The sequence below is a fragment of the Nyctibius grandis genome, chromosome Z (genome assembly GCF_013368605.1).
Source record: "Nyctibius grandis isolate bNycGra1 chromosome Z, bNycGra1.pri, whole genome shotgun sequence".
Lineage (NCBI taxonomy): Eukaryota > Metazoa > Chordata > Aves > Nyctibiiformes > Nyctibiidae > Nyctibius > Nyctibius grandis.
This window is the reverse complement of record NC_090695.1, coordinates 22,573,981-22,598,985: the sequence shown is the minus strand read 5'-3', so window position 1 is coordinate 22,598,985 and position 25,005 is coordinate 22,573,981. Positions and strand designations below refer to the sequence as shown.

The window sequence follows — 25,005 nt, the reverse complement described above, 5'->3', positions numbered from 1 at the left end:
GGGGCTCGGACCTTCATTCAGGATAACACTTACACTAGTCTATTATACAAAGTAAGGTTCCAGTCCAGATGGGTTCAACAAACCAAAGGGGCAGAGGGAAGAAGTGCACTCAATAATTAACATGTTAAATGTAGAGAAAAAAAAAATCTCGGCTCTACTACCATACTTGTTCAAGCTGATCTGAAACAAAGAAAACAGCTTAAAGATGTTAGAGGCTATCCATAGCTCCTCTGCTTTTGCTAATGATCAGTGAGTAACCTCTAGACAGTTCCAGTCTGGATCAACAGGCACAAGATAGCTGATTTCAGCTCTAAACACCCAACCAGGCAACATGTATTGCTTTCATGGCTGCAAATAACACAGGACCTCCTGCAGGACTGCACAAGATAGAGCAGTGCTAGTGTTTTCCCGTCCCATTTTCCTGAGATGAGAAAGTTAAATTCTACTTGTTTCTTCTTGTGCATTAGACCTCATATTTCACATATCCTAGGAATTATTTCTCCTACACAAAAACCTTTTCCAGTTTCAAAGCCTGGTGAGAGGACCATAACACTATTTCCCCAGCAGCTTTACCAGAGCTTCAAATAATGGCACCAATTCTTGCCTCCCTGTCCTGGGAAAAACATCTGTTTCCATCTTAAGCACTTCCAGCTTTACCAGTAATTTCTCTCAACACATGTGTCTCTGCCTTTTAAATTACTAAATGTCATCCAGCCTGTTACTCCAAAAGTATCCAATTATTTAATCAAGATAACTAACCCAATCTTCCAGCTTTATGGTATCTTCACACTATTAATTTTCTGCCAAGAAATAACAGACCAGTTTGATATCAGAAGTAATCCTTGCAGAATTCACAGGCCTTCAGGTATTGAGTTCAGTTTCTGTCTATCTAGATTGCGCTCATTTCTGTGCACTCATTTTCCAGTCTCTCATGAATATTAGTACGAGCGAACCACTACCACCTAAAAATTTGTATCAATGGATATATAACATGTTCCAAAGTTGTAGTAAATTACTAGCATTTATCCTCAAAGAGACCAGATGCCTAACAGAGCCTAGAGAAGATTCCTGGAGGCACAAATTGCAATTAAACACCTCTCATTAACTTTCAAGTTCCTAATTACGAGGGGTATGTTCCAGTGAAATGTAGAGAACGTTACAGCTGCTTCGCTGCTGTTGTTACTAATTGGATACACATAACTAAGATCTCAATTAAGCAAAACACTTAATCCTGTGCTTAAATCCTCTCAGTTTAAGCATGCTCTTAATTTTAAGGAAATGCTTTACTTCATTGATTCCTAATGACCTAATTAAAACAGTATGATTTTATCCCTGTCATTAAAGGTGGCATTTTGTTTATACAATTTAATTTCTCATTATTTTCTGCACAGGATGTAATAACATTTATAGAATAATAATCTTTGTCCTCTTACTAGGCAACACAAAGTGAGAACATCCTTGGATATTATGTTAATGTGGAAAGAATACCCAACAATTGCAGAGATTCACCAGATCGCATCTTTCTAAAGGACAGGAAAGTTCTTCTAAATCTCTCCATGGCTTATTATAGAGTTAATATTTCTGCCTATAACAAAGCAGGAGAATCTCCACAAGCCATCTACATTGTCCCAGACTTCTCTGCAACAGGTACTAACCTTATCATTCATTCATTTGAGTGGTGGAGAAGTTCTACAAGCAATCTCTAGGCTACCTTTTGACAGTCTTTGGGATAGGGTTAGGCATTCTCTTGAACATCTATTGTGCTGATATTTTTTTGCATAGTGAGTCAGTATTGTTTCTTAAGAAAGGATTTTTATAGAAATTAACAGACTAAGCAATTTAACATTCTGTTTAGCACTTCTTGTTTTCTCAAGCTAGAGAAATAACTGTGCTAGATTTACCTATCAAAAGGGCTTATGGAGTGTTAAAGTTAACTAGATGTCAGCAGTTTGGACAAAGTTCACAGAATTATGTGCAAATCTATGGCTTTTTACCTCAGTAACTACTAAGAGACCTGCTACTCTCCTTTATTTCAGTATTACCCCCACTGGCACATGGGAGGAGGAATAGGTAGGATGTACATGTCATATTCCAATGAAGATGTAAGCTTTTGTGATACCTAAATACACAGTTTTTTCATTTAAACAATAAAACTATTTAACAAGTTTTTTCTTATAGTATAAGCTAGTTTCGTTTGTTGTAAACTTGAGGTATAGTTATTGCAAATCAAGAGAAACATCTCTTTTCTAAAGTAAGATTTTTTTTAATTAAGCTATAGCATGCACAAGTAAACAAGTGTGCAAGGACCCTTGTTGATCTCCAGACAGCTGCAACTAATTGGTTTTCCAGAATTTTATAACACACTCCTCTCATTCTGTTCTCCTTTGCCCTGCAAAGGCTTAACAATTTGATTTTGCCCTTACATTTGACTGCTTCAGCTCTCTTCTTATGAAATATACACTACCACCTCAAGCCATCTTTTGACTGACAGCTATTTTACTGAACCTCTCAGCCTGTTCTTCGTGGCTCTCTCCAGACGCCTGTTTCAGATTTGGTTGTACTTCTATGCAGGTTCTCTGTATTTGTCATGAATTACTGGGAAGATACTTGCATGAAGTGCATTCCCAAGATAAATTCCTTCTCAGCATGCACAACTTTTTCTCAGCTAGTACAGCCATTTTCTTTAATTGGACTTTATAGTATTGGTTTTCAGACAGGAGATTAAATGGACAATTTTGTCTGTCTGCCACAAGATCCACTTCTTACCCCAAAATGACAGGTTGTTCTTCTCATGCCTTTAGTTTCAGTCAGAAGGTCTTTCCTAGCTTGATAATCAGGTTTTTAAAATGTCAAAATGCTTGAGATCCTTGCAGAAAACGCAGAGTATATGAAATATGAAATTATATAGCTATAATCTAGAATTAGCCCCTTCTCCTCCTCCCCAAGATAAGCACTATCACACAGTAGCTCTATGTATAGCAGTTAATAGCAGCTCACAGGAGGTTATTTAGCAACGTCAGCCTTCCTCTTCCTGAGGCTTGAAACAGCTGTTTCCCTTTCTCCAGTTGTGGGGAATTAAAGGTCACGAACAGCAATTAACACTGGAGGTCCCTGAGACCACTGCAAAGTACTAGATGCTAAGTTTCGTTTATTGACGTATTAGTGTAAACCTTTCTATGTACTGGTCACCTGCAATGATAATTACTTAATGAATAATCTTTGAAAAAGAGCAAAGGAGACAAAGCAAGCAAGAGAGGAGAAAACTGCTTTCCTGCTTATTGATCTCTAATGGTATATTTGTTCACAGACTTGCCTGGCCAAATCCATGTCAAACACCAGGGAACTAATGCAGTTGTCAGCTGGACTCCAGAATACAATCCAAAATGTTTTGTGGTTGACTGGGGCACTGATAAAGAGGATATGCGCATGAAAATAGTAACTACGGCTATTGGAAATTTCACACTAGGTAACAGCAACCACTGCATCTACCTATGGAGGCATAATTTTATTTATTGTTTATTTTTGGTTAGGGTGGGTAGGATTTTCATCCTGTTTTTAAGAGCAAACTGAAGATTCAGATAAGTGCAACTCTTACCTTTGTCCAGTGCTGAGACATCATCTAATTTTTAGCAACACCAAGGCAGGCACAAAGCAGAGTTTTCAGTAGGATTCTTCTGGTCACAGTTGGGCAAGAAATGCAGATAAGCTGCTGGTGGTGGTGTGATGTCTCTCCTTACTCACATTCCAGGCAGACATATACACTACTGGCTTTAAAAAAAAAAAGTTTATCTTGTCCCTAGGTAAACTTAACTTTAAATATAAACTTCTCTGTTACAGTCTCCCTTAGATTTTTTTTTTATCCCAGTGGCTGTCCTTGTCAAAGCCTAAGTTCTCAACTCCAGTATTCTGCTTACCAAGTTAGGCATGATGAGCTGCAGACAGGGATCACTTTATGGGACAGTCATCAAAGTTCTTGATTAAAATCATGTAGGCAACTCTTGCAAAGTCCATGCCAGACTGGCTTTTATGTACAGTCGAAGATATTTATCTTCAGAGTTCTATAAATAAATGCACTGTTTTTCTTGGCCTTTCTGCAACATCTGCACTGCCACATTACATCTAGTTGTTTTGTTTGTTTTTAAATATGCTAGCTGAGGGAGAAGTGTCTGTCCTTGAACTAAGATATCTATAGCCATTTTAGTTCCCTACTTCTTCAGCAGCTCAAGCCTTCCAGAGGGAGGCTATAAGCAGATCTGACATCTTTTAAAAGTAAACCCATGTTATGCTTGTTCAGCTTTTGAAATAGTTTGTATCATGCATCTAGAGACAATGAAGAGGATGCACATATTTTGTACTCAGTGTAAAGCACTGTGAACTTACACTATGCTTTGAGTCTCAGAAAGTAAGAGCTACACAGAAAGTTGTTGTGTCTCCTCCCTTTCTTTATTATTTATAAACTTTCAGTAAACCCTGATGTGCCTTTATTTGTTTTCCAGACAATTTTCAGCCATATAAGTTGTACAAAATAATGGTACATGCATCTGATGTGTGTCAGTGTGAAAATTTCACAAGACATGAAAAGACTTATGGAGTGACCCACTTTTACTCAGTTGAAGGAGGTATTCCTCCCCTTTATATAACCTCATCCCTTGTATTTCTTCTCATTTCCTATCTGCAGCAATAAAAGAAATCCTACACAATGTTTCTTTTCCAGGTGACTTAACAGCACTCTCCAGTTAGCACTGCCTTTGGTCCTAGTAGTTATGCACTGGCAGTGCATGACCTGAATGTTGGTCCTTAGTGACAAGTCCACAGAAATATTGTTATTACAGATGACATTACCAAAATAACAGAGAGTCTCAGAGTTACTACTCTGTGTAGCTGAAATTTAACTGTAGCCAAAGTCAGATTTTCCAGTCCCAATTCAGTAGTGTCTTGCTTTGCAAGTTGAAATGCGTACCGCTGCAGCTATTGGAGTAAAAGCATTTGTAATGAGACAGTCACAATTTCTACCTACTTTGGTATTGCTTAAGATGAGGTTTATTTACTCTATGGGATTTCTCCTTTCTCTTCTACCCGTTATGTTTCTGACAACCTGAATAACGCAAGGAGCTCTCCAGGAAGCAGCTAGGTTTCAGTCTTGTATGTCTATAGCACAAGTATCGGTGCAGAACTTAAATTCTTACCCGACTTTTAAGTTCCTAGGGAAGGTCCTGCTAATGTGACAGTTCTGAATATCACAAAGCGTTCTGCACTTGTGAAGTGGACCGAAATACCTGCTGAAGACTGTTTGGGCTTTCTCCAGGGATACAGGATCAGCTACACAGATTCATCAAGGAAAAAGTCTCTGCGTAAGTCACTGTTGCTCAGAACAAAGCAGCAGCTCAGAGACACAACAGAAAAGCTTCATACAGACCGTTAAGCGTCTCACACTGCTGAGTTACTTAGATTTCTATGGGAATTGAGTGCTCTCAAACGTCAGCTCCCAGTTAGAGCTTTAATGCTCTACATGTTCCTATGAATACCTAGAATTTTCTAGATATCATCTCAAATTAAATATTGATAAGAAAATATTTCCTTAAAACTTACAGTTCTAAGACTACTGCAGAATTCTCTAGTAACACTGAAGGGAAGACGTACATTCTCAGTATTTATGATGTATTAAGATGTCAGTCACAATACTTTTATGTTTCATTGCAACTCAGCCAAGCTTCACTCTGAGCCTTTCTAGAGGACTTAAGAAACTGTATATTTCATTTCTTAATCAATTAGCAGGGAATATAGTTTGTATTTCTTACCTGTTTTCAAAGTCATTATTATTAATTTCATTTTTAGAAACATTTTCTTAAATTGATAGCTTTTGTGCTTAACTACAAAGGATGAAACTTCTACACATTGAAATAAATGAATAGTTGTGAGCTCAAACCACTCAAGTTTTCAAAAAAAATTCCCATACTTCTTTTAATAAACATTTTTCTTCTGGTCTGCAGTGGAAAGTCTTCTTGCCATAAATAATAATGCATTAACTTTGCACATAATGACTTTCAAAAAAAATTAAAGAAATGCTATGGAAGACAAATAGCACCTAAGACCCGACAAAGCAGAATAGCAAGGGTTCTATAATTCATGTTGGCCTACACTTTTACAGGACTGTAAAAAGTAACAAAATCTTCAAGTATGCAGAGTTAGCAGGAGGTCTGGCACCATCTTCAGGGGACTCTATTCTACCCCAAATACCTATCAGGAAGCACTAGAGGAGACAAAAGAAGAGTGTCCAGGACCGAATTTTTTTTTTTTTTTTACCCCCCTCTGCCCTGATCAGACAATGCAACACTGACACGACACCCGATTGCCATGTTTTCCTGGCAGGAAAAAAAATTTTATTGGAAAATATGGGGGAAGGAAGCCTATAGGCTACAGCACCATTTCCACTTCTACGAAGATCTTAAATTCACAGTGGCAAACTGGAAAAGTAATTTCTGCCCTGTTAAAGACATACAACAGCATCATTGGTTGCATTACTCTGGACAGGGGAACAGTCACTGCACCATCAGAAAAAGAAAGGTTGAGCTGAAAGCCCTACAAAGTAGGTGAAGCAGAATGCACAGCCCTTTTTCTGTACTGAATGAGTAATAACACTGATATTAATTGAGGTGAATAACTACTGACTACTGTAGTGAGAGTAAAGCGTGTGATAGGGTCTAATCCTTATGTCAACAGTTACAGCCAACATGAAAGCCACTGTTCAGCAAGTTAGGTGTATTTTCCTGTCATGCAGTATACGCAGCCCTCTGCACTCACCACCTAAACATCCTTGGTGTGTTAAAAGCTCATGCTTTTTACCTCTGGATTTAAAATATACATGAATATTTTGGGGAAATCTTGTACTCATCCAAAGAACATCTGCACAGTATGGCTTCCTCCAGGTGTAGATTAGAGCACAGAAATTTTGCCTTTTCCCCAGTCAGCTATACTGTCACAGGCTCAGCCATCAGAGTTCATCTAATCACCTCCTTGCCCAACACCTCTTGTGTTTCAGCTGTTACTCTCAACTCTTCTACCACAAGTTACCGTCTTACTGGGCTGAAGGAAAAAAACATCTACCGTGTGCAGATTTCAGGATTCACTAACGCTGGCGAAGGACCTCCGACTCTTTCACAACCTTTCAGCACTCCAAAATACGGTACTGTGGAAATTCTATGCATCTGTGTTACCCAGCATCAGTCCTTACTTTACGCACTACATATGACATTATTCTCTAGGGTTTCCTCCTTTCAAGGAGTAACAAAGTGCTCATGCACAAGATTTATTATTCAATCCTTAGTTACTGACAGCAAACACACAAAATTGTTCCTTTGTTAGAGGTAAACTATGCATCCCAGGACAATGCTGCCTGTATTTCATTACCTAACATGAAGGGAAGACTTAGCTAGTGTTCCTTATCTCTGAAACATTTTCTGACCTTTTTATGCTAGCTGTATGCACTTATCTTTATTTCTTGACGATTTGTGTCAAATTTCATCAGTTTAAATATTCTGCCTGTGAGTACTTAAGTTCAGTAGCCTTTGCTCTTGGCAAAATCCTGAGCAATCATGTAAAATTGGTTTCTACTTAGACCCCTGAGTCATTAACTGTAAAAAAAAAAAAAAAAGTATCTTTCAGTTGCTCCTGTTGCGGGTGACAGATAATCAAAGGATCTTCTGTTTTCTAAGAATTTAAGTATGTTATATGTAACAGGCCCTACAGTTTGTTGGCAAAGTCTGCTTTTTTCAAAGGTGCCTGGATAGGCTAAGAAGATCAGTACAGTTACGTTTATAAAGTCTCATATATTGTAATCATATAAGTTTGGCTAAACATGGTCTCTCAAACATTTTTAACACCTTATCAGTTAAACTAAATCTAACACTGCAGTAGACCCTTTTTTTTTTGTTTGACCACAGCTTCACTCAATTGAAGCTTTCTAAATAAAAATAGAACAGCCTAAGATAGTATCAGCCACAGGAAAAGTAACCTGTGAAATTCAGACACAGAAGTATGCAAATGGCTTCTCCCCACTACACCCTTTTTGAATTACGTCAAGAAGGTATAAACAACTGAATAGTCGAAACTGTGAAGCAGAAAGAAAAAGGAAATAAATTTAAAATCTTCCTTGAAATCAATAGGGTTTCCACCTCCTCCTCCCCAACACCGAAATCCTTTCTCCTGCCAACACAAGAAATTAAAGTGTCTCCAATGGGTCTTTTATGCAGGACTTTATTCCATGCATCCTACTGAACATATATTTGGATAGGATTCAAGTTTTCGTTAAAATAACAAAAATGCAGTGTTAATTTAATGCAACATTCTAAAAATTCAGGTAATTACATTTAATTTAGTCATTACATTATTATTTTCCCCCTCCCCAACATTTCACAAGTAACTTAATCCATTAGAAGAGACTCATCTCTCTTTGTCATAAGAGTCTTTTTCAGAAACAAAGCAATTTGCAGCTTTTCAAATAAGCTTTTTAAGCAACATTAAGTAGCTGTTTTATTTTAAAATAAGAAATTTTTGTTGGCAGGTGGGTAGGAAAAGCAAAAGCAAGTGACCTTTTTGCAAATATGGTTAGTCAGAATCTGCAACACAATCATGTACTGACCACACTTCCCTGGTGCTATTTTGAAACTTTTGATTTAGCTATCTGTAAAGAACACCTCAACCCTGACCCACTCTTCACATCACAGACTGCTTTGGTTCCTGTGTTAGCAGCACTCTTCTTACTACCTGAGATCTTCATCAACCTTTATTAACCTTTCAAGCACTTTATCTCCTTCAGTGGGGTGGGTCGATGGAGGGAAGCATCTCGAGCAGGTATTAACATAGGCAATAGGAGATGTAGGTTCGCAGAAAGGGTTGACAAATGGCTGACTGCAGGTAAAACTGTCTTAATGTTCCTAACAGGTAAAGCATGGCACCTACCAAATACACAAACCATATTATTGTTTTCAGGACCAGGTGGAATCTCACCAAAAAAACCCTAAACTTTACTAGTAAAACCTCTAACAGATTAAAAGCCACTTTCACTCAAATAGTTTCTTATGAAGTCAGACCTGCATCAAGGTCCATCAGTTAAACAAGGTATAGCTCACATAATAGCATGGGGCATAGGAATTTTTTTTTTATTATAAAGTGTTTATCTTTGGATGGTGGATTTAAGAATTCAGCACATATATCTAGATGTCCTGGTTTGGCCCAAATCAGGCCAATTAGTCTTAGAGAAACCAAGGTCACTGCTAAATTCCTCACTGCTTACGAGTGAAGAGCCGAAGGGGGTTGTACCTGCAGGGAGGAGTGGACGGGGCAGGTGACCCAGGATTGACCGGCAAGGTATTCCATCCCATACATGTCATTCTCACTTTCCTGCTTATCACTAACCCACTGCCTCCTGGAGGTGGGGCCCAGGAGGGAGGGGCCCTCCTGTCTCCCACTGATTGGTACCAGCTTTGCCAAATCTCCAGTTAAAAGCCTGCAGGTGTGATGGCAGGGGAGCAATTGCATTTTGCCCTCTGCCCGTGCTGGGGGGAACTACTGCATTTTCCCCTCTGCTTGTGCTGGGGGGAGCAACTCTGTCTGAGGAGGATTTCCAAGCTCTCAGTCTTGGTTTTGTATATATTTGGATATATTTGGATATATTTGGATATATTTGATTATTCCAATATTATTATTACACTCTTTTTCATTATTATAGTTTATTAAAACTGTTTTAACTTTCCAACCCGTAAGTCTCTCTCCCTTTTCCCTTTCCCTTTCCCTTAGCGAGGGGCGGGGGGAGAGGGTTAACAGAGAGCATCTGCCACCTGGTTAATAGCTGGCCCAGCTTTAAACCGTGACAGATTTATTGGAAAGACTAGTCAAGTGCAGTAGTGGGAAGGGGGGAAAGAGAGAACGAGGAGATCAATCTGTAACTGACTGTGAACAATCAATTGAGATACCCCACTGCCTTCGGACCAGCCTCCACCATGGTAAGCACATAACATTTACCCTGGCGGGTTTGAGGGAGTGTGATATAGTCAATTTGCCAGGCCTCCCCATATTTATATTTCAACCACCGCCCCCCATACCACAAAGGTTTTAACCGTTTGGCTTGCTTAATTGCAGCGCATGTTTCACAATCATGGATAACCTGTGCAATAGAGTCCATGGTTAAGTCCACCCCTCGGTCACGAGCCCATCTGTATGTTGCATCTCTTCCTTGATGACCTGAAGTGTCATGAGCCCACCGAGCTAAAAATAGTTCACCTTTGTGTTCCCAGTCCAAATCTATTTGGAACACTTTAGCAGCTTGATCCGCTTGTTGGTTGTTTCGATGTTCCTCAGTTGCCCGACTTTTAGGTACGTGAGCATCTACATGACGTACCTTCACGACTAGTTTCTCTAGCCGAGCAGCAATATCTTGCCACAATTTAGCAGCCCAAATAGGTTTACCTTTATGCTGCCAGTTGCTTCGCTTCCACTGCTTTAACCACCCCCACAAGGCATTTGCCACCATCCATGAGTCAGTATAAAGATACAGCCTTGGCCACTTTTCTCGTTCAGCAATGTCTAGAGCCAGCTGGATGGCTTTTACCTCTGCAAATTGACTTGATTCACCTTGTCCTTCTGTGGCTTCCGTGACTCGTCGTATAGGACTCCATACAGCAGCTTTCCACTTCCGATGCTTTCCTACAAGACGGCAGGATCCATCGGTGAACAGGGCATACTGCTTCTCATCCTCTGGTAGTTCATTATATGGTGGGGCTTCTTCAGCACGTGTCTCCTCCTTTTCTGGTGGCATTCCGAAGTCTTTGCCTTCTGGCCAGTCCATGATCACTTCTAAGATTCCTGGGCGATTAGGGTTTCCTATTCGAGCCCTCTGTGTAATTAATGCAATCCATTTACTCCACGTCGCATCAGTTGCATGATGGGTAGTGGGAACCTTACCCTTGAACATCCAGCCTAGTACTGGTAATCGAGGTGCCAGGAGAAGTTGTGCTTCAGTACCAATTACCTCTGAAGCAGCTCTAACTCCTTCATATGCTGCCAGTATCTCTTTTTCAGTTGGAGTGTAATTGGCCTCGGAGCCCTTGTATCCTCGACTCCAAAATCCTAGGGGTCGACCTCGAGTCTCCCCTGGTACTTTCTGCCAGAGGCTCCAGGTAGGACCATTGTCCCCAGCTGAGGTGTAGAGCACATTTTTAACATCTTGTCCCGTACGGACTGGTCCAAGGGCTACTGCATGCACAATCTCTTGTTTAATCTGTTCAAAAGCCTGTCGTTGTTCAGGGCCCCACTGAAAATCATTCTTCTTTCTGGTCACTTCATAAAGAGGGCGTACAATCTGGCTGTAATCTGGAATATGCATTCTCCAGAAACCCACAACGCCTAAGAAGGCTTGTGTTTCCTTTTTGTTAGTTGGTGGGGACATAGCTGTTATTTTGTTGATCACCTCTATCGGGATCTGGCGACGCCCATCTTGCCATTTAATCCCTAAAAACTGGATCTCCCGGGCAGGTCCCTTGACCTTGCCTCTTTTTATGGCAAAACCAGCTTTCAGAGGAATTTGAATTATTTTCTCTCCTTTGTCAAAAACTTCTGCTGCTGTATCACCCCACACAATGATGTCATCAATGTATTGCAAATGTTCTGGAGCTCCACCCTTTTCTAGTGCAGTCTGGATCAGTCCATGGCAAATAGTAGGACTGTGTTTCCACCCCTGGGGCAGTCGATTCCAGGTGTACTGGATACCTCTCCAGGTAAAAGCAAACTGTGGCCTGCACTTTGGTGCCAAGGGAATAGAGAAAAATGCATTAGCGATGTCTATGGTGGCATACCACTTGGCTGCCTTTGACTCCAGTTCGTATTGAAGTTCTAGCATGTCTGGCACAGCAGCACTCAGTGGTGGTGTAACTTCATTTAGGCCACGATAGTCCACAGTTAATCTCCATTCTCCATCAGACTTTCGCACTGGCCATATAGGACTATTAAAGGGTGAGCGAGTCTTGCCAATCACTCCTTGATTTTCTAATTGTCTAATCAGTTTATGAATGGGGATCAGGGAGTCTCGATTGGTGCGATATTGTCATCGGTGCACTGTGGTAGTAGCAATTGGCACCTGTTGTTCTTCAACCTTCAGCAACCCCACAACAGAAGGATCTTCTGAGAGGCCAGGCAAGGTAGACAGCTGTTTAATGTCCTCAGTCTCTACAGCTGCTATACCAAAGGCCCATCTATACCCTTTTGGGTCCTTGAAATACCCTCTCTTGAGGTAGTCTATGCCAAGGATGCACGGAGCATCTGGGCCAGTCACAATGGGCTGCTTTTTCCATTCATTTTTAGTTAGGCTCACTTCGGCCTCCAATACAGATAACACTTGAGATCCTCCTGTTACTCCTGAAATACTGATAGGTTCTGCCCCTTTATGATCCGATGGCATTAGGGTGCACTGTGCACCAGTGTCTACCAGGGCTCGATACCTTTGTGGTTTTAATGTGCCAGGCCATCGAATCCACACAGTCCAATAAATCCGGTTGTCCCTCTCCTCCACCTGGCTGGAGGCAGGGCCCCCCTAATTAAGAAATGGATTCGTGCTGCTCACAGGGACTGGACCTTCATTTCTCCTATTCACACTTGGGAAAAAGGGATTTGAGGCCCATCTACCCTGGCTGGGGTCCTGATCACTGGTAACTGGAGCAGCCATCCTCTTAGAAAAATTCTCTCTGGTATTTCTGTTAGCTTGCAACTCACGTACTCGTGCCTGTAGATTACTGGTAGGTTGTCCATGCCATCTGTTCATGTCCTCCCCATAACCACGCAGGGCAAACCACAGGATACCTCGTGATGTGTTCTGTTTCCTTTGAACTGGTCCTGTAGGAGAGCGTTTTCTCCTAACAGCTGCAACGCGTGCCTGTGTAGGTAGAGAGTCAAGTTTATTCTCGATCCTGGGCAGTTTGTCTGACAGTTGTTTAAATGAGTCCTTGTTTTCCTTAGTCAGTTTTTCCACAGCCGAGATGCGTGCCTGCAGTGGGGAAGAAATACTAACTTCATACTGTCGCATACAGTTAGCCATTTCGCCCACAGTAGAACGTGCCATATCATCTTCTCCCCCTACTAATATTGACAATGTATGGGTATGTGTTGGTGGAGCATTCTTCACAACCTTCCGGAACATGGATCGGTTGCATTCCACTTCATCAGGATCTACAGGATCTACAACTTCCCGTGGGTGTCTATAAATGATCTCTTGCACAGCCAGTTCTCTAAGGTAGTTAATACCTTTTTCTATAGTGGTCCATTTGCTTAGGTGACTCATAACATCATCTTTATAGGGATACCTGCTCTTTACAGCTGACAAGAGTCGCCTCCAGAGGCTGATAGTGTTTGACTTTCTTGCAAGCGCCTTATCAATACCACCATCTCTGGACAGGGATCCCAACTGTCTGGCTTCTCTGCCATCTAATTGCATGCTATCTGCCCCATTATCCCAGCATCGGAGCAGCCAGGTAATAATAGGCTCACCGTCATAACGGCTGAAGTCTTTCCTTATATTTCTCAGGTCCTTCAGGGATAAGGAGTGGTAGGTTATCTCTACGTCCGAGTCCTCTTGTGATAGTTCTGCTTTAGAACGACCTTTCTTCTGTGATGGGTCTGCTTTAAAAGGACGATCGAGGAAACCCCCATCTGTGTTAGGCCCTGACTCTGCCTGAGAAGGGCCCTCACCTGGGTCATATGATGGCTCTGCCTTGGAAAGCTCTGAGTCATCATCCTTCACTTTACTAGCTGATTTCTTTTGGTATTTCTTCCTGGTTACAGGAGCAATTGGTACAGATTCAATAGATGCTGGGGTCTGAGTAGATGCAGTGGCTGTCGTGGGAGTGCTGAGAGTCTGAGTAGCTGCAGTGGCCATCTTGGGGGGTGTAGCAGCTGTGGTGCAGGCTGCCGAGGTTTCAGTGGGTTTAGTGGCTGTAGCGGCAGTACACACTGTAGGATCTGAGGTGGCTGCATAACACCTACAACTGTCCCTGCACCGATATTTAATCTTGTCCCACATCAGAAACACATTCAGGACAACCAAAAATAAAAACATGCCACCTAGACAGCACCATCCTAATTTCGCAAAATCTAGTGGAATCAGCTTGGCAGAAAAGGAGAAGGTGCTATTTCCCAAAGTAAAACTGGAAGTGTAATCATTAACAGAATCAGCTAAAGGACGCCTGGAATGTGCAGATGAAGTTGCTGCTACTGATTCACGATTAAAGCTGCCCATCATTGTGTCATAGAGATAAGAGATCGGAATATTAACTGCCCATTTTATCACAGCATAAATCAGTATTAAACCCCATACCAAAACAATACATTTCGACCAGCGCACACTGCTAAACTGCATGTAAACATTCATAAGAAGCAAGCAATAACACAGTGCCCACGGCAGGTAAGGCATCATTGCAATACTCAATTGTGAAAGAAACTCCATAAAAAGATGAGATAACACAGCATTCAAAAATGACATCACCATCTTCACTATCTGTTTTAACTTTCCAACCCCTCGTAAATCTCAAAGGAAGAAATCTGATATTCTCTCAGCTGAGCTCTCTGGGTCTCCTCCCACCAGAGCCAGGATTCAACTTATCAGAACAACCTGTTGGAGCTTCTCTCGTGCCCCACGTTGGGCACCAATAAATCTGTCACGGTTTAAAGCTGGGCCAGCTATTAACCAGGTGGCAGATGCTCTCTGTTAACCCTCTCCCCTCCGCCCCCCGCTAAGGGAAAGGGAAAGGGAAAAGGGAGAGAGACTTACGGGTTGGAAAGTTAAAACAGTTTTAATAAACTATAATAATGAAAAAGAGTATAATAATAATATTGGAATAATCAAATATATACAAATATATACAAATATATACAAATATATACAAATATATACAAAACCAAGACTGAGAGCTTGGAAATCCTCCTCAGACAGAGTTGCTCCCCCCAGCACAAGCAGAGGGGAAAATGCAGTAGTTCCCCCCAGCACGGGCAGAGGGCAAAATGCAATAGCTCCACCCAGCACGGGCGGAGGGCAAAATGCAATAGCTCCCCTGCCATCACACCTGCAGGCTTTTAACTGGAGATTTGGCAAAGCTGGTACCAATCAGTGGGAGACAGGAGGGCCCCTCCCTCCTGGGCCCCACCTCCAGGAGGCAGTGGGTTAGTGATAAGCAGGAAAGTGAGAATGACATGTATGGGATGGAATACCTTGCCGGTCAATCCTGGGTCACCTGCCCCGTCCACTCCTCCCTGCAGGTACAACCCCCTTCGGCTCTTCACTCGTAAGCAGTGAGGAATTTAGCAGTGACCTTGGTTTCTCTAAGACTAATTGGCCTGGTTTGGGCCAAACCAGGACACTAGATATCTTAAAAATACAAATCTGAAAGCCTCAGACCCCCCAGAAATGCCAGGTCTTGTTTCAAAAAGATTTCACTTACAGAAATCCCAGAACACATGTAAACTTTGACTTGAATTGAATTCTGTTTGAAATATTTCTCTTGCAGAGGCAATATAGACTTTCTATACTTGATACCATAAGTCTGATTCAGTCTCTCCATTTCCCGTCAGATAAAGGAGAATTTGAAGTTTTTGTGACTGGCCTTTGCTTCAGCATGGTGTTCATTCTGGCTTTTGCGCCTCTCACTTGTTCTCTAGTGCTTAAAAGGTAAGAAGAGCACATTGGCTGAAGTTGTTAGCAGCGCTTCCGTTTTGCTTAACCCTGAGTTTCATAGCACTGCGCCTTTTTTGTCATCAAAAGCAACACAAGTCAAAAAGCACGCAATGCAAAAGCCACCCCATTCATTTACACAGTGAGAGCAATTACAAACCACTATAAACTGATTAAAATATTTTGTCAAAAATCTATAATCTTTTCTTTTTGATACAGTTATCTGGCTACCTCCTGTCTCAAATACCCTTGAAAATAGCAAGGACTACTTTTCACAGTGGAAAATAGGTTGTATATATGGAAAAAGCATGCATTTGATTATTTTGCTCTTTCATTCCCAACTGATAATCATGTCTCTTCTATTGAAATAGAAAAATAAATTCCAGCAGGATACACAAATTGATGTTGCCATATAAGCAGTTTCCTGCAAGCACATTTGGATGTTAACTATACAAAATATGCACAGCAGCACATAATGAGAAGGAGTAATGGATGGAGGAGTAGGAAGAACAGAGAATAACAAGGGTGTCTGTAAGATATGGATGAGATCCTGTTATTTTAGAAGAAATTGTTCTTTGCAGTAATGAAGTGCCCCATTCAAATTAATCTGAGGTACAATATTAGGGGCATGCACTGTCACTAAAAGAAAAATAGCTTACATAGTAATTGGTTCTAATATTCATTTTCTGATAAAGCTGGTTGCATATAACCATTCATATTACTATTTTGATGTCCTACAACACTACCCTCCCTTTTTCTCCTTTTTACAAAGCACCAGCTGCAGAAGCTGAAAGCACAGCTGCTAAAGGACAGAACAGATAGACAGTACAAACTGTGGCTTGAAAGCTGTGGCATGACGTAGCTCGCTTTAGCTTATGCATTAGGCTAAACTCCTGCCCTTGCCATTGGGAAGCAGACTGCACTCCACGTTACGTCTTCTGTGCACTTTCCTTTGCAGATTTTACTTTAAGTTGCTCTATATCTGATCCAGCCTTTTTGACAAGAGCTTCTGAGACCTATACAGAAGTTCTGACCTAGGGCAAACTTCACTGTGTTAAACATAAAATCATACTTCCTTGTCTGGGTCCATTAGGAAAGAATTTTTGGAAAACTAAACAACAGCACATAGAAGCCCAGTGCAGGACTACAAATTAACAGTCAAATCATTGTAGTATCGAACTGAGATGAAGGATCCCTCATCTCAATTGCCTGCTTGATTTGTAACAAAGGACTCACCAGCCAGCCAAACACCCATCTTCATAGGATCAGCAAGGAGATCCGGTAACTCTACACCTCAGACTTTACCTCAAACCACAGACTAAACAAAGGCAAAGTACCTTACAGCTAAGGAAGTCTAGGCTTGATTTGAAAACCAGACAACACTGAAGCCTACACAAAGGCACCGTGATGGGCTACATAACCTCCCACAGTCTCTCACAGCTGTGTTGGGTTTTTTTCCTATGGAGGTGAGTCATTGCCCAAAGCTCGCAAGGGAGTGCTCTGAAAGCAGCTGCTGACAGGGAGGTGATCAGCTCAAAAATGCCTGGAGACGGTCTCTCTCTGCTTCCACAGGAGCCCGTGACGACCAGTCAGGGGTGACTGATGCCAATGGGATCAGTCAGCTCAGCAGAAACTCCTTTGAAATTCCCATCTCACCCATTGCCACCCCTTCGCAGGGGAATCACAGCTGGCCCCTGCCAGCACCAGTATCCCAGGGTGGCAAGAGTGATGGGCAGGCCACCATTACAGCCTGTCCCCTCGGGAAGGGCCAGGGAGGACAGTGCCTGAAGTGGTGCCCATAGTGGGGTGGCCCAGGCAGGCTGGAGAGCACAGCAGGTTGTTGCCAGTTCTGTTGTTTCTGAGCCCCTCTGTGCAGCTTGAAGAAGCTTGAAAAAAAAGGGCTCTGATGAGACGTCTCTGGGCAAGCACCCAGCTGAAACCCGTTTGAACAGCTCAACTGGCAAACTCAGCTCTGCCTTACAAACACCTTCACCTACAGCAGAAGCAGCTGGTGTGAGTTTTTAGTAAAGGTGTGTTTAGGTTCATGACAGGTGAAACAGTGAGATACTGTATGTAATAGCTCCCAGAAAAAGGCAAACTCAGAACAGTCAGGAAAGCCCAGGGGCTGTGTTGCCCCCCTGTTCTGGTTTGTGAGTCCCAGGAAGACCCTCTTCCTGGACACCCACCAGTGTTATTGCACAGAGGCTAAAAGCAGCAATAACTTGCTCTTTGTTTGCCCAAGAACAAATGCTTACTAAAACAAACCTGCTCCTACCTGTCCAAGAGTCCTCAAGGCAGATGGAGGTTTTGTGGAAATGATACCAAATTAGGAACATACAATGATTAAACTTACAGAAAGAGACAACATTACCAGCTTCTGTCACAGCTCCTTTGTCCTTAAACAAAGATGTTAATCGTCACTAACTCAGCATTTCAGTGTAGACTACCAAGCTCGGTCTTCAATTTTTAATTGGCATTATGCTTAATAGTCATTGTAGAATGTCTTGTTTTGATGGTCATGAAAATACTAATAAAATGTTACGTATAAATGGTAGTTCATTTAAATGCATAGGAAATGTCAGTCATTTAACTTGACAATAAATTTAGAATATTTCTTTACAGGCTGAAACAATCATGCTGGCCCAGTGTACCAAGTCCAAGAAACAGCAGTGCACTCCAAGATACGGCAAGTACTCTTCTGATGGTGTGAAAAAAATACACAAGGGAGGTCTTTCCTACTGATTAATCAGTAATGCTAGTTATTAGTCTTTTCACACTTCATCCTAGTAAATCTCTAATATCAGTAGTTGGGAAGCTAGTGTAATATTAGAAATATAGGATGGGAGAGGGTTGTTGTTTGGTTGAAGGCTGTATACACTTTTTAATTTAATAAAGATTCTCAGACTTTTTGAGAATATTATAGAGCATATTTAAAGATATGGTTGTTAAAAGAACAAAGCAAAGTTGAATTAGGGGAGACAGAGTCTAAAGAGAGAAATTCAGCTTTTATATCCAGTCAGTTTTCACCAACTGGAACTGATTACTAAGTACAAATTACTCAAAATACAAAGTAATGCATCATGGCCTAATTCCAGAGAAGTCTCATGATGGAGGCCATGTATATGGTGTTTTCTGAAATCCACTCCTCACCCCTCAGTCTCTGCCCACCTCCAGAACAATCCAGGGACTCTGGCTGGTCAGCTGGTAGCTGGCTGAGGAGCACCTACTGGTCACCAGGCACCAAGGTTCATCAGCATGTTCAAATCTTGCCCATGGCTTTCCCATACGCTTTGGTAAGGATACCTGAATCTCAGGACTGAAGAAGCACCTGGCAATCAGCTCTTAGAAGGAGGGTGCTGGAGTCCATGTTATTCACTTTTGCCTATTAATGGACTGACTTGCATCTTCCTGTCCTTACCCGCCCCACTGCCCCCCCTCCCCGGCTTTTAAACAAGTTTCTGCTCCAGTTTTGCTGACACCTGATACTAAAAGTCCTTCTTCCAGGACACCTCAGTTTATCTCCCGTGTCCCAGACTGCCAACCATTACATTTTTGGAGCACGAACTTGTACTGCTTTCCTTTTTAAATCTCTTTGATTCTGGCAGACCTGAACTTAATTTGGCACTCGTAGATCTAGTTTCTTAAGCCAACTTGGGAGCTTTAACAAAGCAGACATCTATCTATGTAGTCAAAGATCAGGCAGAAGCTGGAAGGTATCTACAAGCCAGACACTGTCCAAATCTAGGACACAGGATCAAATCATCAGCAACAAAATTTCAGAAGACCCTGACAGACTGCTGCTAATCAAAGGTTTTGCTGAACATCAGCATTACTTCCTTCAACAGAGCAAGTATGAACATTCATATTCCAGATCAGGACCTCCTTGCTTACTTTCTTCCTTTCTTCCACTTAGAAGTCAATAAAGAAGTTGTGAGCTCAGAGGTAGTATCAGATGACAGTCATTTTGCCAAACCCAGATAATGCTGAACAAAGGAGGATAAGATGTACAAATGTACAGCTGTACAAAGCCAGAGTTTCAAAAGCGATGCTGTTAGAAGATCACAGTTTCACTGTTTTGTTCAGTTAAAAAATGGATCTGCTTCCAGTTCCTAGTGCTGGGATTCAGATGTCCCTCACTGACCACTACAGCAAAATTAACTCCACCTAATCCTGTTGCTTCTTCTCCATCATGCACTTAGAAAGTGGGAGATATGCAGATTCAATACTTGTTTGAAGTGAGACTTCTCAAAGGCAAAAAAGGAAGCTAGTATATTCAGCATTTGGGGAATTTCTGCCTTAAAGGAAGTGCAAGACCTGAAGATGTTTCAATGTAATAATAAGCTTAGGTGGAGTTGAATTGCAGGTTAGAAGTTCAGCAAGAAAGGAGTAAGAACTACCCAAATAACTAATAGGTTTAAAGAATAATTTGCCATTGTGAAGAAGTGCTGGTGAAATACACGGAGGCTGCATGTTATAGAAACGACAAATAGGTTTTATGAACTAGGGTAACACTTCAACGTAAATACTTTAAAAGCAAAATAAACCTATTTAAAATGCATTTAAGCGTTCCTTCAGAGGCAAAGCAACTATAAAAGGAAATGAAGCCTGTATTAGCCAATTCTGGTAGAGAAATGCTGTAATGTTGATAACATGGCAGAAACAGAAATAACAGATACCTGATAAGGGGTTTGGGGAAAGCAGAAAAAGCTCTATGTGAGGAGACAGTACAATAAAGCAGTTACCAGATATATTGCCTAGGAGTAATCTGATATTATGAACAATTCATGAAATGTGGAGAAAGGTATTCCCCAAATGAGCACTATAAATGGAGTCAAGGAGTAAATCTTCCGTATATGTATTCTATTTGTAGGTTGTTCTAAGACTGAACCCCATCAGGTTAGTTGAGCAATGTAGCAGCTCTTGACAGAAACACATATATAGTACAGACAGGTGCCAAGAGAATTAGTACTTTAAATCCAGACAGAGCATTCTTTATTGCAATCTAAGGCAATGATACATTCCATGATACAGAGCAGCAGGAGGAACTGGAGACAATTCAGTCAGCACGCAGAGGCCAGGAAAACAAACTCTGGAGACTAACATGGCCACCCAGCCACGCCTCAGTGTCCTGCCCTTCACATTTAGCAAGATTCTTCAAAGATGCTGCTTCTTCTTCACTTACTAGTGCCTCTTTTAGACAGCAGCTCACATAGCGCTTATTTTAGATCTGGTAGGTGTAGAGTTCGGGCTGCTGTTTGTAATAAATACTATAAGGGAGGTACATATCACACAGGTCCTTTTTTCAAAATAAGGCAAAAGTTGACCACGCAGAGGTGTCTACTCACCCCATTACAAGAGAAAAATAGAGATATTTTATGCAGGAGAACACACATTGTAAGAAGAAAGAAAATAAAAACCATTTATTTCTTGCAAAAGAACCATAACAGTTCAAATAAATTTAGAGCAACTGAGGAAGGGGGAAAAAGGGAGAAAAACAATAGTTATACCAGAGAACACACCAGCCTGGCTATATTTTTAAAAATATTATGGCAAAAGTGGGCAACCCAGGAGAACAATCTAAGTGGAAAAGAAGTATGTTTGATGTTACAAACTGTTCTCCATTTAATCATCCAGAATTTGCAAAAACTTGCAACCCAAGGTATACTTATATCACAACACGGCATTAAGTTGAATAACAAACTGCTTGCAGGTGATAGCTAAACTTGTTTGGCTGCTGTTCAATTCAAGCTGCTGCTTTTTTATAGTAACATATTTATTAAACTTTTTGAAAGCTGTGGGTCTCAGAACAGCACATCTTGAAGCCTACATTTTATCACCACTACATTTTGTCCCAAGCACACGTAAAAGCATGAAAAACTGTGCTTAAATACTATGGGAAAGAAGAAGATGGTCCTCTGAATTAGGGAAATAAATATTTTCATTCATGTTTCTAAAACCAATGAGGATGAGATAAAATGGATTAGTTAGTATATTATACAGGCAGGACCAGGCTGCTTTATTCTTTCGTTATTTATTTCAGTAAATTGCCAATTGTGCTTTGCAGAAGTACGATACCAAAATCACTCTTTCTCCTTGTTTTGTCTTGCAGACTAATTGGAAACCTGTTTCAAGGTCACTGCTTCAGGCCCTCTCAGAAAATGATACCACCAGCCTTTATGTCATAGAGCATGAGACAAAGGCTCCTTTGAAGCTAGACCTCTTTACAGATGGTGGCGATGACAGCAAGTGTGACATTTGCCAGTCAGAAGAACCTAGCAATAACATAGACGTAAGCCTAAGGCATCAAGAAATCCCTGAAGAAGCAGTTACAAGTGAAGAAGGAGGACTAATTTCCATTACAGTACCACTCTTGAGTGACTACACCAGCATGGAGTTCAGCCAGAAAGCCCTGATGAGTCTGACAGTGAAGCTGCCTGCAAGAGCTGCTCATCCTCATCTGGAAATGGAACTAAGCAGTAAGCCAGCACGAACTGGGAATCAGGTTTTGTTTGCTCCCCAAGACTACCTTAAACAAAGCCAGGTAGTATTTTTGCCATCTGGACCAACTTTGATGGGACAAGTCAATTTGAACTGAATCATCTTCATAATTTCCCATACCATAAAATCCAGTTCCAAAACCTCTGATGCGTGAATGGAGCCATTAAGACCACACAGGACAGTGAGCTTGTGATAATAGTTAGTCTCTATTTCAATAAGCTTCCTTGGTGAAATAGATGGTTGTATAATTAAATTAGCTTGAAATAGTCATTCTGTGGAAAGTCCTACTGTCTTCACACAGGCAAAACTTTCAGGGAACTGTATGAAAAATCTTCCAGTAAGGTACCTCTTGCTAGGTGCTTAGTCCCAGGGCACTCAGGAAGCCATTTCAAGGCTTCTGCTCTAAGCATAATGTTGTTCTAGTCATCAGGAGAGTTCTCTGATCACTGGGACGTGTTTAAGATCTGATTTTCAGATCTGGTAAGTTCTTCAGTAAAAATCCCAGCAAAAGTGTCTACAGCTCCAAAGGATCTCTCCTGTTGGTCAAAGCTGGCCAAACAAGAGAGTGAAAAGCCTTGAATTTAGGAATAGAAAATGATGTTTATCCGTCTATGTAAAGCACTATTAAGTACTTCACATCTTAGATCTTTACACCTTTATTCATTGTAGATGAATAGTGCTGTGTAAATGAAGATGATAATAAGTATCATTATTAGTATTAGAGTTTTTACTCACATTAAATTAAAGCTATTTCATCCTACTTTTCTCTACAAAGACATAGAAATCAATTCATGTTCTGTTATGAGATGTAGTTGCAGAAACAATTTCACACTGCATGCAATAATGATATCTGTTGAACAGACTTCAAGAGCTGAATAGATAGTTCAGTTAGTCATCCCTCCAAAGCTTGTATAGAGGAGTCATTATTGGAATATAGGGGATAAAAGGGTCTTCCTTAATTTGCTTTCTATGTGACTCCATCATATATCTCCACAGTGCAAGGAGTCTGAACTGGTTTTCCAGCTTAGAACAGCTTCTCACACATGAACTCTTGTAGGCATTAATGGTTTGCAGTTACTATAGAAGACTCAGTTTATTGTTGTTGTCTCTAGTTTACAGAGCATTTTATGAAAATTATTTTGTGGAGAAAGAAATTGATCAACTGTACCGTAAGAACTGGAGACTCCTTAGATGGACATCTTTTAAAATTCTCTCATGAAAAATTAAGGATGATTCACATTCACACAAACATTTTCATGCATATTAGACAGTATGAATTATAGAATAGACATGTTTGCAAAAAGCTCAAAGAAATTGCATATCCCCCACTTGACTGATTTAGTGAGGCCCCATAACAAAACCTGTTTTATTCACTTTCCTTATTTATATTCACTGTCTCTCTATTTGTATCTCTCTATGTCTGTTAGGACTGGCAGGAACCAACCTGTGTTTCACTAAGTTTTGCATTGTTTATTCCTAGTGCTTAAAATGCATTATTTTGTCACAAAGCAATGTACCTGTTACCTCTCACCCTTGTTACCTCTGCTTATTGAAAGAAGGGTTAACAGGTGCACTCCCTTGACCACCTCAAATGTTCGAGCAGTCTTTTAAAATATCTCTCTTAGTTTTTTTAACTTCAATCAGTTTACTTTGCCTGATTTGAATTTAGGAGAACACAATGATCCTCCTATTAGTGTAGCTGTTGCTACTTGCAATATCTAGTAGAGGGGCTGAAATGAAAAGGTGTTATGGACAATCAAGTCCTCTAATGATGTACAATCATTATTAAGTAGTCATGTGAACACAGCCTAATTTGTCCATTTGTCACGGTTTAAAGCTGGGCTGGCTATTAAACCTGCGGCAGACGCTCTCTGTTAACCCTCCCCCCCCCCCCCACCCGAAGGGAAAGGGAAAGGGAAAAGGGAGAGAGACTTATGGGTTGGAAAGTTAAAACAGTTTTAATAAACCTATAATAATGAAAAAGAGCATAATAATAAGATTGGAATAATCAAATATATACAAATATATATACAAAACCAAGATCAAGCTCCCCCGATGTCGGCAACGTCACCACCGGCACTGCAGGGCAGGCTCCGGGAAGGCCCAGGCTGGGCCTAGCGACGGTCGAGAGCTGGATTCAGGGATGCACGGATCGGGATCGGGGGCAGCAGGAAAACAGTCGGAGTCCTCCTTGGACACCGGCCATAGCAGAAAAGAGCCCGAGACCCTCATGATCCCCCCGCTTTATAGCGAGAATGACGTGTATGGGATGGAATACCCTCGTTGGTCAATTTTGGGTCACCTGCCCTGTCTGCTCCCCCCTGCAGCTGCGACCCCCCTTCGGCTCTTCACTCATAAGCAGTGAGGAATTCAGCAGTGACCTTGGTTTCTCTAAGACTAAGTACAGCAAGAGCCTTACTGCACAACATCCCTACCGGTGCCTCAGTGATAACTACAAACTTCGAGAGTTATCAGTCCTGGAAGCGGACACTGTCTGCAAAACATGTAGTTAGTTTCAGAAAGTGCAGTTACTTAGAGGAGACTTAGCTGAAAGTAAAAATCACTGAAAGGAAAATCGGTCTTGTTTAGGCCAAACCAGGACATTCCACCCCTTATTCCATACCATTCATGTCATACTCAGATCACCACTAACTTTTCATTTTAAAATATATACAGATAACATTAGTTTATGATTCATTTCTATACAGAAAAAAAAGTTCATCAAGTTCATTTAGTTCAGGATTGTGGGTTTCCATCTGGCTAGGAGTCTCCCAGGGTAGGAGAGATGGTATGAGCTT

General features: G+C 41.2%; 1 protein-coding gene across 1 annotated transcript in view; it reads left to right on the top strand.

Moving 5' to 3' along the window:
• The window catches only part of LOC137676916 (interleukin-6 receptor subunit beta-like), a 35,340-nt gene extending 13,036 nt beyond the window's left edge, over positions 1-22,304 (top strand). Inside the window, exons 8-15 of the mRNA XM_068424046.1 lie at positions 1,437-1,647; positions 3,308-3,466; positions 4,497-4,619; positions 5,199-5,351; positions 7,040-7,183; positions 15,610-15,706; positions 18,332-18,395; positions 21,819-22,304. Coding sequence (XP_068280147.1) covers positions 1,437-1,647; positions 3,308-3,466; positions 4,497-4,619; positions 5,199-5,351; positions 7,040-7,183; positions 15,610-15,706; positions 18,332-18,395; positions 21,819-22,304 — 1,437 coding nt within the window. The remainder of the gene's footprint in view (positions 1-1,436; positions 1,648-3,307; positions 3,467-4,496; positions 4,620-5,198; positions 5,352-7,039; positions 7,184-15,609; positions 15,707-18,331; positions 18,396-21,818) is intronic.
• Positions 22,305-25,005: the final 2,701 nt, after the last annotated feature.